Raw genomic sequence first — 13,601 nt, 5'->3', positions numbered from 1 at the left:
GGTTTGTTCTCCTTGAAATCCAGAGGACTCTCAAGAGTCTCCTCCAGCAACACAATTCAAAAGCATCAATTCTTCATTATGGCCTTAATTAGAACTCTCATGGGTGGGAGAGGGCAGTGCGCGTATTTATTTCCCTATGGTCTTGAGGACTAGAAACCTGGGTATTCAATCCGCTGTACCTAAGCCAAACTGGGGGCTTTTATTTTGAGGAAAGAGAAAAATGCGACTAGATAGGAGATCCATTGGAATCGAGGTCTAACTAGTAACTCAACACTTCGATAAATCCCATTGAGTCAGGAGGTCTACTCTGAGGCGGGCCTTGGAATAGGCCTATATACAGTACAGTATTTGGTCTTCCTATTCCTGACGGGGGGGGGGAAGGATCCCGGGTGGCGGGGGGACGGACGGGGGCCCCCTCCTTCCCTCCCTGCCGGGAGAAGGGCTGGAAGCGCTGCGGGAGCGCGCCCGGAGCCACCCAAGCGGGCGGAGGCTGGGCTCGCCGGTGACCTTCGCGGGCGGCTCCGGCAGGGCCCTCCCGCGCCGCGCCACGCGGTCCCGGAGAGGCGGTTCGGAGGGACCGGCTCGCCTTCGCCCAAGCGCGCGCCGGGGCGGAGGGCGCGCTCTCCTTCCCCGGGGCCGCGGCGGGGAGGCGGGCGCCTAGTCCGCCTGGCAGCCTCCCCCCCCCCGGGTCCCCACTGACCGAGCGCCTCCGCATGGCCCGCGCCTCCGCCTTCGAGGTGGCCGCGGCGGCGGCGGCGCTTGCCCGGCTCGCGCCCGGCTCACCGCGGAGCTAGGCGGCGGCGGCGGCAGCGCCCTCGCCGGGATCCGGCTCGTCGCCCACGGTCGCCAGCATGAACGTGGCGCTTCAGGATCTCGGCAGCAACGTGAGTCCTGCAGCCGGGCCCCAGGGCTGGGTGGGCGGGTGGGGAGTAGCGATGGGCAGCGGGCCCGATTCCCCCGGGTCCGGTGGTCGCCTCGCCCCGCATCGCCCCTGGGCACCCCTTCCGAAGAAGCAAGGAAGCCTGGACGGGGCGGGCGGACGGGCGCGCGGAAGGGGGCAGGATTCGCCCTCCACTTGGCCCCCCCAACCGCGGTGCCCACTTTCTGCGCCCTCTCCCCCAATTCCCCGAGGCTCTTGGCGAACTGGATTGCTCCCGTGCGCGCGCGCATCTCACCCACCCTTTGGATCGAGGCGGTAGGGGCGCGCGCGCTGTGGAGCCGATCGTCGAGATCCCTTTGACACCCCCACCCCCCCCCCCCGCCTTGTTGACCACGCTCTACAGATGCGCTGCTGCCTCGGAGCAAAAGGGGAAAAAAGGTGCTCTCTTCTCCTGAGTTTGGGTTTGGGTAGGATTTCCTGCCGAGGAATTACCTGCCTAGGGTGGGGAGCGCAACCTTTCTGGCAGGAGTCGCCTAAGCAGCTGCTGTTTCTCCTACCGTGTGTGTTAGGAGGATCGAGGCCTCCTGCCCACGCATTCTCCCCCCCCCCCCGAGCATCATCATCTGGTCCAAATGGCAGGGAGGTTGGCAACGCTTTGAGTCCAGAGTCGTCTTTGGTACCAAATCCGAGTCCCTATTCTGAAGTCCGAGTCCCTATGAAAAGCAAGCTTCCCGCCCCCCCCCAGGAAAAAAAAAGGAAGGGTGTGTGGGTTCTGAGTTGTGAGTCCAGTTGGAATCATTTTGGGGGGGGGATCCAGTGGGTGCAACTGAAGTCCGATTTGACAACAAGTGGGGCAACTCAAGTCTCCATCCCTACTAGAGAGTATCTCCATGACCCGCCTCTGACCAACTCAAAATGTTCAATGGGTATCACCATCCAGCAAATTTACAAACTCCCTCTGGCTCCTAAGCATTGAGCAGGCCAGCAACCAGGTGCAGTGGGGGGACCTCCAGAAACGCGTCCCAGCTGCAGAAACTAGGAGCAGAAGGAAAGGATTCAAATTATTAGAAAGGTGATGGTCAGTGGCGCCTACAGCTGATGAGAGCTGCAGTTGAAAGACATCTGGAGGGGCGCACATTTCCCCTCTGGAGTTATAATAAGAGTAGTATAATCATAGAATTGTGGAGCTGGAAAGGTCCCTATGGGTCATTGAGTTACTAGACTCAATCTTGGATAACGACTTATGCTTTATAAAGGAATTTGTATTGGGAGGATGTGGAGAATCAGTAAGTGAGTGCCTGCTGGATTTTCCAGAAGCACGTATTCGTGCTTGTTTTCTCTGGGTTGGTGAGTAACCACCCTGCAGTGGTCAGGGGATAAACAGGTCTGTTTCCTACCATGGGCAAAAGCAGAATCTGATCTAGAGTGTTCCTGGTAGAGAGGAGGAAAGGAGCTGGAACCCAGGTATTTTAGGATATTGAAACATGCATGGGGTGTGGTTTTCATGTGTTGCAGCATCAAACACACAGCGCTTATAAGAACTGGGCGGTGCGGGGAGATTCTCTTTCTAAGATTTTTTTCCCCCAGTGTTCTCTTGCTCTCAAATTCCTTCTCCCGTCCAGATGTGTTCAACCCAAGCTAGATGCTGAACTTGGAGAGCAAGCAAGAAATAAGGGAGATAGCAACCCCCCCTTTTCTTTTCTTTTTTTGCAAACGCTGTATGCCTTTGAAGCCTCCTACCTTGTTTATTGGTTTGGTGAAGGGCAGTTTCTTGGGTATATTGCTGAATAAAACTGTCAGGGGGTGAGAATAATGATGATGGGAGGTCCCACTAGATTTCCGGGTTTCGGGGTGGTAGCTTTTGTTTGTTTGTTTGTTTTGGCTAATCCTTACATGTATCTCTCTGACCATGTCTGTTTCAAGATACCTATGCCTTGCATTTGCCAACGAACCCAAGTGTAGCGTGGTTCCTATTCCTTCAACATCCACCCAGGCAATGGCTAAAATCCTGTTGCTTAGCACAATAAATCATGCTAGAGTAGGCCTATTGAATCAGTGGGGGTTTGGTGAGTCAACTCCTCTGTGAGTCCCATTGGTTCAACTGGCCTTCTTTTACTGCAACTTGCAGAGCTGGCTCATTAAATCTGTAATTCCAGTTTCTGCTGATGCCTCTTCCTGAGTAATTATTGTAGCTCTTCTTATTTATCATCGAGTTGCTTCTGACTTATGGTGACCCTATGAATTAGTGACCGTTAAAAGGTTCTGCTAAGGTCTTGTCTTCTAAAAGTCATGGTTTTCTTTATTGAGTCACTCCACCTCATATTAAGCCTTCCATTTTTCCCTGCTGCCTTCAACTTTCCCCAGTGTTCTTGTCCTTTCCAGTGAATCTGGTTTTCTTATAATGTGTCCATGCGGGAGAAGTAGCTCTAAGCAAGGATTTATTGAAAGGTCACCCTGTTCTCTGGATTTGCCCCATAGAACTTAAATCTGCAAAGTTAGTTGTATGTTTTTCCCCAATGCTCAGGGATGGGGGGAGGCAGATTTGAGAAAGTAATTGTAAACAAACCCAGTGATAAGGACTTACCTCTGAGATTTCTACTTAAAAGGACATCAGCTCACATCAGCATCTGCTGATGCTGCCCCCACCCCATCCTTGTTCTATAGTCTCCTTTGAAAATTCCCTCCTCCTCTTCTTCTTCTTTCCGCTGTATCAGTGGACAATTTGTGGTCCTCCAGATGTTGCTGGCAGGCGACTCCCATCATCAATAGCCAGCAGAACCAGTAGTATGATGTGATATCCAGTCCAAGCCAGCAATGTCTGGAAAGCCACAAACCACCCACATCTATCTTAACTCCTCCGTGGAATACGTGGTTGTGTGCTGAGTGATGTGATGTCTCTATTGGGTGGGAACAAATTTTCGGACATTTTTGGGATCTTAAACAGAAGTCATGTCCTTGGCTTTGGAGAAGTCCTATATGATCAGAGATTTAAAACCTCTATCGGCCAAAACTGCATTTCTTATTTATCGTGGCATGAGGATAATGGTTTATGTTGCCATGGCAAATTGCTGCTCATTAACAACGTCATTGCCTATACAGTATTTCTCGTTGCACTCCAAGTCATGCAACTGGTGTATAACAATGAGCACAAGCCGTGACTTGTTTTAATAATTCCCCACTACGATTTCCACCATTGCACTTAAAGCCAATGGGAGTCTGGTCATTCTCTCTGATGTGAAATAACATTTGGACCTATTGGCCAGTTTGGAAAGAGCTTTGAAAAGCATGAGCCGGTCAGGACTGGATGATGCTAGAATTGCAAAGCTGTGGTTTTCAGGCCTTTTAGCTCCACAGAATTATTTCCAAATTGATTTTGTGTTCCAGGGAATCTATCTATTTATAGTAGAAGATTCTGAAGCAGAGGTGGGCATGAACCAGTTCATCCCAGTTTGTCCCAGTTTGTCCAGGCAGCAGCACAGGTGCTGATCCCTTTCCCCATCTCCTCTGGCTCAATCAGCCACTCACGAGCCTCAGCGTGCCAGCTTCCAGCACCTCCTCTACTGATGATCTTCCAGGCCTGGCAGCAGCTCAGGCTTCTCTGCCCCGCCCTCTTGGCTGATCTGCCACTCAGAGAAAGGGCGGGGCCGAGAAGTCTGGGCTCCTGCTCCTGACTGGGAGATTAGCTGAGGAGGTGGGAAAAGCAAGCAAGCTGGGCCTGCTGAGGTGCTGATTGGCTGAGGAGGCAGGGGAGGGGAGGAGCAGCTACCACCTTTAACAACAGGGACGAAGTGAGACGAACCGGTTCGTGCCCATCTCTGTTCTGAAGCTTGGGTGCAGAAGCAGCTCAGACAGAGTTCTGATCAAGCCTTGCGGTGGCCTCATATGACTTATAAATGTGCTTCATCGTGTCCTCCGATGACTTGATGCTGCTCCACATTGCAAAGAGAGAACATCAGCTGCAAGACTCTTGCTGAATTCCAGTGGTGCTCATCTGCCATTATCAAGATTTTCATGAAGGGTTTTTGTTTTCAATAAGCCTTCACCATCCATGTGGCAGAAACAAGTCTGAATTTTTTTAAAAAAAGCAAACCACTTCTGAGAGTTGGAAAATATGGCAAGTGAAACAGAGAGACTGAAATGAGCATGAACCATCCATAGGAAAACATACAGCTTCATTTTTCTCCATCCTTAATTGGCAAAAGGAAAAGAACGAAGGCATTTCAAAGTAGAGGCGACGGAGAAGGGGTGGGGAGGGTTGGAATGGCAGCGTTGCAGTGCAAGAACAGGAGCGGATCAGTTTATTTTGCCAATCAATGGGCATCCCTCAAGCTGGTAGAGTGGGTGGCGGGTATCCCCATTTCCCACTGCCAGCATATTGGCATAGCATATGCGCCGATGCCAACCGTTCTCAGGGACTTTCCTCGGCAGCTCTGTTTTCTTCCGCTGCCAAATGTTTATTCATCACAAAATTGATCATTTTCCCTGATTCAGCAGAGGCGTTTGTTTATTTGCAAAACCCGGTGCACAGGGTTAGGTGGAGGTGAGACCTTCGGAGCTGGCTGCTTGCCACCCAGAGGCTGCGGAAGCGAGGCTGAAAAATGTAATCGGTTTCTTTTCTATTTTTAAAACACCGAATGAAAGGTCAGGGTGGCGGGGAAGATGGCAAGTCACTGTTTGCACAATTTGAGCTGTGAGCTTGGGGTCGTCCACCTGTTCTTACTAAACGACTCTTCTGAGACATAAAGCCATTGTTGGTCTAACCCCTGAGCATCTGGAGGGGCAAATCCAAACACAAGTGGCAACCAAACAGAATTTATACAGTGCAGGATTTCAGGAAAGAGCAGAAAGCCGCCTTAAGTGGTCGCAAGACCAGATAGGCGGGATAGAAAATAAATAAATAAATAAATAAATAAATAAATAAATAAATAAATAAATGAATAAATAAATAAATCCCTTGGTGCTGATTGACTTGTTTGGATAATCTGGTGACATGCTGACTTTTGGGTTTAATGGGGAGGATTTCACCTTTTTGGCGAGTAGCCCTGCAGAGGTTGGAAAAATTAATGTTTTAAACTACAACACTAGTCATCAGCTGGCAGAGGGGGGCTCCTCGAAGTCTAAACAGTTTTCCAATCTCAGCAGCTCTAAAGCGGTCTTGTCACTCAGCAGTTCTTCTACAATCATAGGATCATGACGTTGGAAGGGGCCATTGAATCCAACCCCCTGCTCAGTGCAGGAATACAAATCAAAGGATATCTGCCAGGTGGTAGTCTAAATTCCTCTTGAAGGTCTCCAGAAATTAACCACCTCTCGAAGTAATTGGTTCCGTTGTCATACTGCTCAAACACTTAGGGAGTTTTTCCTGATACCATCTGAAATCTGGCTTCCTGTAACTTGAGCCCATTGTTGTTTGTCCTGCGCTCAGGGATGATGGAGAACAGATCTTGCCCCTCCTTTGTATGACAACCTTCACGTACGGTATTTGAAAAGTGACCTCCTATTTTCGCTCAGCCTTCTTTTCTCAAGGTTAATCATTCCCAGTTCTTTCAGTCTTTCCTCATAAGGCTTGGTTTCCTGATCATCCTCGTTGCCCTCCTCTGAACCTGTTCCAATTTGTTGGCATCCTTCTGTGAGGGTTCTGTTTCTGGGGCTGTCGGTACCTCCAATAAAGGACAAGACGGTGGTAACAAGTCAAATGGTTCAGTATTTATTGCAACATCAACGTTGGGGGGAAGGGGATTCAAAAAAGGGTTTAAAGTCTCTTGTAACTCCGCGCTCGGCTTTAACGGTGTCCATAAACTGTTTATAAACGGGTGGGTATTCTCCAAGTTCCATGGTCCTGTTAAAGGCTTCACAGCACCAGGAATGGGGTTCAATTCTTCTTCTAGCATGATCAAGGGAATGGTTTCTTCATCCCCGCTCCAGTCCCCCCAAGACGACCCTTCTCCATCGCCAGCCAACCATGGCCCGGGAAACCCCCCAACTTCTGCAATTCGGCTATATGCCATGCTTTCTTCCTTTCCAACTCGCGGGCAACCGCCTCTCGTTCTTCCCTCAGTTTACGCCTCCACTCCTTGGTCTCCGTTTCTCCCCAATACGAGGGACGAGGCTTGAGCACCAGCTGCCTTCTCTTCTCAGCCTCCTTGTGTGGGACTCGCACCTGTTCCCACTTGTGGGTCCATGGATCCTCCATCCAGATCCATTCCCAACCACCCGGGATCTCTTCCCTCTTTTCCCTTATATCGGCAACGGCCGCCTCAATCTCCTCCCCCCTCCTTCCCGCCAAAGTTCCTCCGGGTCCAGGGGCCAGGCTTCACTCCTTCACGACCAGCACCAGGTCACTGGTATCTACCCCTTTATTCTTGGTAGGGGGTTCTGAGAATTCTTTACCCCAGTCAGGGGTCTCCATTCCTTCTCTTCCTGACGCGGTGGTGTAGGAGGTGGGGATGTTTGTGTGTGTTGGGCCCTCGGCGGGAGCGTCGGCACTCCTACCAAGGCCTCCATCTTGGGGGCCTCACACCTTCTTGAAGTGTGTTGTCCAGAAATGGACACAATACTCAAGGTGAGGCCTAACCAGTTCCGAATAGAGAGGAACTAGCACCTCGCAGGATTTGGAGACTATACTTCTGTTGATGCATCCTAAAATAGCATTTGCCTTTTTTGTAGCCACATTCAAGTTTTTGTAGCCATGTCAGCCTCTGCTGGCTTTTCATGGTCCAGGAACAAGGAATATCTGGGCCTCCAGATGTTACTGGACTCTATTTCCCATCATCCCTGGCTATCCTGACTAGGGCTGATGGGATCAGTAGTCAGACAGCATTTAGAGCAGTGGTCCCCAATCTTGGGCCTCCAGATGTTCTTGGACTTCAACTCCCAGAAATCCTGGCCAGCAGAGGTGGTGGTGAAGACTTCTGGGAGTTGTAGTCCAAGAACATCTGGAGGCCCAGCGTTGGGGACCACTGATTTAGAGGGCCACATGTTTCCAATCCTGGCCATAGGCAGTTGACTGCAGCTGCTGTGTGGTTGTACATATGTCCTCTGGATTCTAGAAGGAGCATAGAGACTGTGAAACAGATATGCCATGGTTCTGCCTACTTAACCAAAAGCCAGATCATACCTAGTTATTCCTACTTGGGTATTTCTGAACATTTGTTGGGGAGGGGGGGAGATTGCCAAGAGTCCGTTGAAAAATGTATTCTCCCCTTTTTTGTACAGCAGAAAAAAATTCAGTTGACTGTTTTCTGCTCTCCTGTAAGAGTGTCTCCATTTTGTCTCCTTACACCGACTGACTTTTCTATGCTGCTGTTAAGTGCCATCCAGTGGAAGCCTGAGAGGGTAGGGGTGGCATTTAAGGAGGGGTTTCGCTGTGTCGGTGAGTTTCCATGGCTGAGTGGAGAATCAAACCCTCTTCTCCAGAGTCCTGATCTGTCACTCCAACCACTAAAACCACACTAGATACATGAATGTTATAGAGGTAGATAATATCATTCTAAGGTCCTATATGGAAGCCAGAGGATATTAATTTCTTTATGCCACATAAAAGGTAGCTTGCCTTTTCTTCCTTTCTTATTTCAGCAGAAATAGTTCTGCTTGTTTCCTTTCTTATTTCTTATTTCCTTGAGCTTGCGATGCAGTAGGACTGGGTAGCTGTTCAGCCTTTGGTTATCGGGCTGTTTATGAAAACATGTTATTTGAGCTCTCGAGATGCGGTTGTGGTTTTTCTTGATTTTGCCCATCCTGCTTTCCCTCTCTCTCTCTCTCATCTCGGTTCTGGAGAGAAATAAGGAAATCTGTTGAGCCATGCCAGATGAAGGCTTGGGAACCAGCAGGGGCCTCAATAGGGTGGCTGGTTTTCAGAGCCACAGAGCATAAAAACATGACTCTTTTTCCCACACTTTGCTCATAATGTTCAGATTTCTAATCAATATTACTGAATTTTACATCTCCCCAAGATCTGAGGCCCTTTTTGGGTCTCACATCACAGTCTTCTGATAGCCTGGGAGACCTCTATAAAGTTTCCTGAGTGACACCCAATTCTGCCCATCATTTGCCAGTCCATAAAAGTGGCCTTGTTTTCTTTAGCTGAGGCCTGTTTGATCTTGCATCTATCTACACACGCTTCCCCTTATATGTTTATGTTGATGTCACCTTTATTTACAGTATTATAAATACCACCCAGCTGCAAAGGTTCTTTGGCAGCTTTATAAGTAAAAATAAAAACTGTGAGATACTAAGTAAGACACACAATAAATAAAACAGAATTGTAGATCAGTTCTCCAGAGTCTCACATTTGGACTCCTCAAATTGATGGCTTGTTCTCAGTCACCTGAACGGTGTCTCTTAGTAGTTCTAGAAGTTGAGATGCATGTTAAATAAATTAAAACAGAATAGGAAACGAGCATTGGATAAAATCCACTGATACAGTACATGTAACCAAAACAGACACAACCGTAGTATTGCCTTAAAGATGGATGGATTTCAGTGTGGGCTTCTGTGGATTGGGGCACTTGTGAATAAGACAAATATCTGAGTCTTCTCCTCTCCCTGTGAGGAGAAATTGGGAGATATGTATTTATTTCTTCGGTTTGAACTTGGCTCCATAACATATAGTTTTTTGGCAATTTTGCAATAAATTGGCTAAAGTCAGGAATATGAACTAGAAAGAGGATAGGCTAGAAATAATTAGTACCAATGCGATTAATATGAATCAGAGGCAAAACCTTGCACCTGCCTAATTTGTAGATGAAATTTAGTGGCTTAGTGTAGCAAGGGAGAATTAGGGTAGCCCATTCAATCAGTGGCAGTTATGGAAGAGCTGCCTTACCAAATCCATACTGATTTAGTGCGTCTACTCTAGGTAAATACTGCATAGGAACCTGGAATGTAAGATCTATGAACCTTGGTAAGCTGGATGTGGTCAAACAGAAGATGGCAAGACTCCCTGGAAAAGCCCCTGATGTTGGGAAAGTGGGAAGGCAAGAGGAGAAGGGGACGACAGAGGACAAGATGGCTGGACAGTGTCATCGAAGCGACCAACATGAATTTGACCCAACTCCGGGAGGCAGTGGAAGACGGGAGGGCCTGGCGTGCTCTGGTCCATGGAGTCACAAAGAGTTGGACACAATTTAACGACTAAACAACAAAAAACTCTAGGTGTGACTTATTATACCAAGGAGCAAGATTTCAGTCTTTGCCTCCATATGATGTTGCTCAGGTATATGTGAACTGAGCGATTTTCTCCATATGTTTTCTGTTGGCTTGGTGTGGTCATGTGGTACAAGCAAACTATTAAAAATGGCCTCTACATTGTTGTCAAGCTTGTGCTCTTGCTCTCTCTCTCTCTCTCAGTCTCTCATCACTCCTCATGGACAATCCATCTTGATTTCAGTCTTCCAGTTCTGCCTGCCCTATTCTCCCACGCCAAGCGGTCTCTTTGCGTTCTGCGCTCTTGCTTCTTTGAAGCTGACTGGCCTCCACCTTTGGCCGTGCTTCTTGTGTCGGGCGTTGCGGGTTGGGCGACGGGGTGAATGTGGAAAGCCACAGGGACTGGCAGAGCTGGTGTGGCAGTGTTGCTAAGGGATGGATGTGCATGTTGCCAAGGAGCTGAGGACAAGCCTCCGGAAGGGAAATGTAACACTTGTCAGGAATACCGATGACTAAACAGCGAGCGAGACAGTCATGGCAACATGCAAAGGGATGAAAGACCACATCGCTCTGAGGACAGGGCCTCCCTTTTGCCAAGCTGGGGGGAATTGTACCTGTTGCTGTGCAATGGCCAGGGAGAAGGTGTGATGGACCTTGCAGAGCGCTAATTTGTAGCTGGATAAACAATATGAAGCTCCCGCTTAATGAGGCCTTTCCCTCCATGGGTGGGATTGTGAGTTGCAGAGACGAGAAATTAGTCCCTCTTTGCAACCGGGTAGCAAGAAATTCTGGGAAGCTCCAGCGAAATGCCACATGCCTTGAATACCGTGGGAGCGAATTCTGTTTTCCAGGGTTTGGGAGACAATGGCTTGCTTTGCTCTTGAACCTTTTTTTGCAGCAACTTGAATAACACAACTCAACAAGATCATAAAGATAATTCAAATATGATTTATTCAAAAAGAAAGAGCCAGTGTAGCAGCAGCTTGTTCTCTGTTTTGCAGGGAGCAGCTCAACATGGTCACTGGTTTATTTTTGCAAATCTAATTATTATTAAATGCATCACCACCTGCCCTGAAACAAATCCATAAGTTGTCAAATCTGTATGTGGGGAAGAGAAGCCATGAAATTCAAATGTGATCGATTCAAACAGAAATGTCCAGTATAGCATCGGTTTATTCCAAGAAAGCCATGTGAGAAAGCGTGCATTAAAAATGGTTGGTTTGTGGTCATTTCTTTTGAAAAGGCAGTGTTTTTTTTTCTGTCTACTGATATTGAATATGCTTTTCTGCACATTTTTAATTAAAAACTGATCTAATCTCTGTGCAGATGCAAAACTAGAAATGTTGTTTATAATTTAATTGCAATGTGTCTTGCTTGAGAAGCGAAGATAGTGGCTGGGGGATTAGTGCACTTATGGAGTTGGTGTTCAGAGGCTACTTGGTGGGGCAGTTTCAAGGTTCCTGACTGGCCTCCTTGAGGTTATTTATCTTTAAAGGAGAGATGAAATGGACAGCCGTCCAGAAACAGAGGAGCGCTTCAAAAAGAGAACTGTGGTTTGGCAGGCCTTGAGACCAAGGGCTGTCGTTTGTGAACGAGGAGTTGCACAAAAGCCATGTAAGATGAAAACGTGACAATGTGCTGTTTTTACTGTAGACGCCTTCCCAAAAATCCTTTCCTCCAAACTCCACACGTCCATTTTCTTCCATTATTTCTTAAATTTGTAGAGTCTTATTGTCAGATATATTGCACTTTCATAATTTTTTATTTTATTTATTTATTTTATTGGATTTCTGCTCCGCCCATCTAGACCAAAGATCTACTCATATGATGCCTTTAAGAGTTTGTTGTTGTTGTTGTTGTTGTTGTTGTTGTTGTTAAAGGTAAAGGGTAAAGGTTCCCCTTGACAATATTTGTCCAGTCATGTTCAACTCTAGGGGGCGGTGCTCATCCCCGTTTCCAAGCCATAGAGCCAGCGTTTTGTCCGAAGATTTAGACACGGAACGCTGTTACCTTCCCACCGAGGTGGTCCCTATTTATCTACAGTACTTGCATTTGCATGCTTTCGAACCGCTAGGTTGGCGGGAGCTGGGACAAGCGACGGGCACTCACTCCGTAGCGTGGATTCGATCTTACGACTGCTGGTCTTCTGACCCTGCAGCACAGGCTTCTGCGGTTTAGCCCACAGCGCCACCACGTCCCACATTGTTGTTGTTGGGAGGAACCTTTCTGGACTAGGCTTGTTGTCAGTCAACTCAACAACCGCCTACCTGTTTCCCTCTCTACCTTAGAGCTATTTCCCACACCTTTTTACAGTCAGTCAGGGTTCACTTAGTGGTCTGTCAGTTTGATTTAGGAAGCCACAAGTGAACATCTAAAGTAATGTGTTCGATCAGCAGTGTAAGCAGTCAGTTAGTTAATAATGCAGTAAATGAAGCAGTTAAGTTCAGTCATGTAACAACTTAAACATTTCGACAAAATATAATGTTTGGTTTTATATAAGAAGAACTGTAAGTAAACAGAAATATTTTATTCTTTCTCATTTGCCAGACTCTCTGAATGAATGTATTGAAACAAATAAGTGCCAGTTGAGGTAAACTAACAAAGAAGGAGTGTTCTGCTAAGGGAGACTGCAATTCACTCTGCACTGTAGGTTCCTGCCAGAACAATTTTTATCTGCTGCATAATCAGAAGGAAAGTTTATTATTTATTAAGAACCACACTCAATTTCACACCAGTCTCTGCCAAACCAACCCCAACAAGCTAGATCTGTGAATCTTTGCATGTCCATGAATGGGTCAAAAGTCTCAATACAGGGAGTAGCCAAGCACAGCAGGAGATTTATCACTGACAGTTACCGAAGGGTCAAGAGCACAATCAGTAGCATCCAGGGAAACCTGGGTGCAGTCTCATATGCAAAAGGTAATTTGCTCAGCATGCAAAAACAGGTTAGAGTTTAAGAGGGAAGGAGCCTCAAACTTGTTGCATGGAAGCAACTGCATCTGAAATAGATTCAGTTTTATGCATTTCGAGATTGTTTTACAGCAGAGAACCTCTGTCTCCGATTAAACTACAATTCCCAGGATTCTTTTGTGGAACGGCTTGGTTATTAATGTGATTTTAAAGTAGCAGGGGCTTGTCCAGTCTCTTATTTGTAGTCTTTTCTCTTGTGTGCTCTCCTGTTTTAGATGGCCGAGTATAAACGTGCCATGTTCCAGGACGAAGAAGCGCCGGACATGGCTGGAGATGGGAGCGCCTCTCCTGATGGCGTGGAGGTAAGACACTGGCCCTTCGAGGAGCGCATGCCGAGCATGAGCAATTAGAAAGGAAAGCGGTGCTTAGGAGGCTGCCGGGGTCCTCCCAGAGGAATTGTTCCTCCTGCTGCTTGGCAACATGATTATTATATTAAATTAATAATAGCAGGCTTGTCTCCGGTGCCGGAATAATTACCGTACAGAATCTACTGGCAGAGCCTGAATGGAGAAAGGAGAAGAGAGAGAGAAAGATGATCAGAACGTCGGATTCTGTCAAGAATGGAGGATCGTATTCTAGGTTCTTGCGTAACAGATGCAGAAAACAG

At 47.6% G+C, this 13,601-nt stretch overlaps 1 protein-coding gene across 2 annotated transcripts in view; it reads left to right on the top strand.

The window, feature by feature from the left end:
- Window positions 1-735: 735 nt before the first annotated feature.
- The window catches only part of ECE2 (endothelin converting enzyme 2), a 61,049-nt gene continuing 48,183 nt past the window's right edge, over window positions 736-13,601 (top strand). For both annotated transcript variants that reach the window (XM_072996292.2, XM_072996291.2), the window contains exons 1-2: window positions 736-884; window positions 13,210-13,296. In XM_072996292.2, coding sequence (XP_072852393.2) covers window positions 852-884; window positions 13,210-13,296 — 120 coding nt within the window. In that variant the 5' untranslated portion in view covers window positions 736-851. The remainder of the gene's footprint in view (window positions 885-13,209; window positions 13,297-13,601) is intronic.

The sequence above is a fragment of the Pogona vitticeps genome, chromosome 3 (genome assembly GCF_051106095.1).
Source record: "Pogona vitticeps strain Pit_001003342236 chromosome 3, PviZW2.1, whole genome shotgun sequence".
In the NCBI taxonomy this organism is placed as follows: Eukaryota; Metazoa; Chordata; class Lepidosauria; order Squamata; family Agamidae; genus Pogona; species Pogona vitticeps.
The sequence above is the reverse complement of the archived record's forward strand: the minus strand, read 5'-3'. Positions and strand labels throughout refer to the sequence as shown.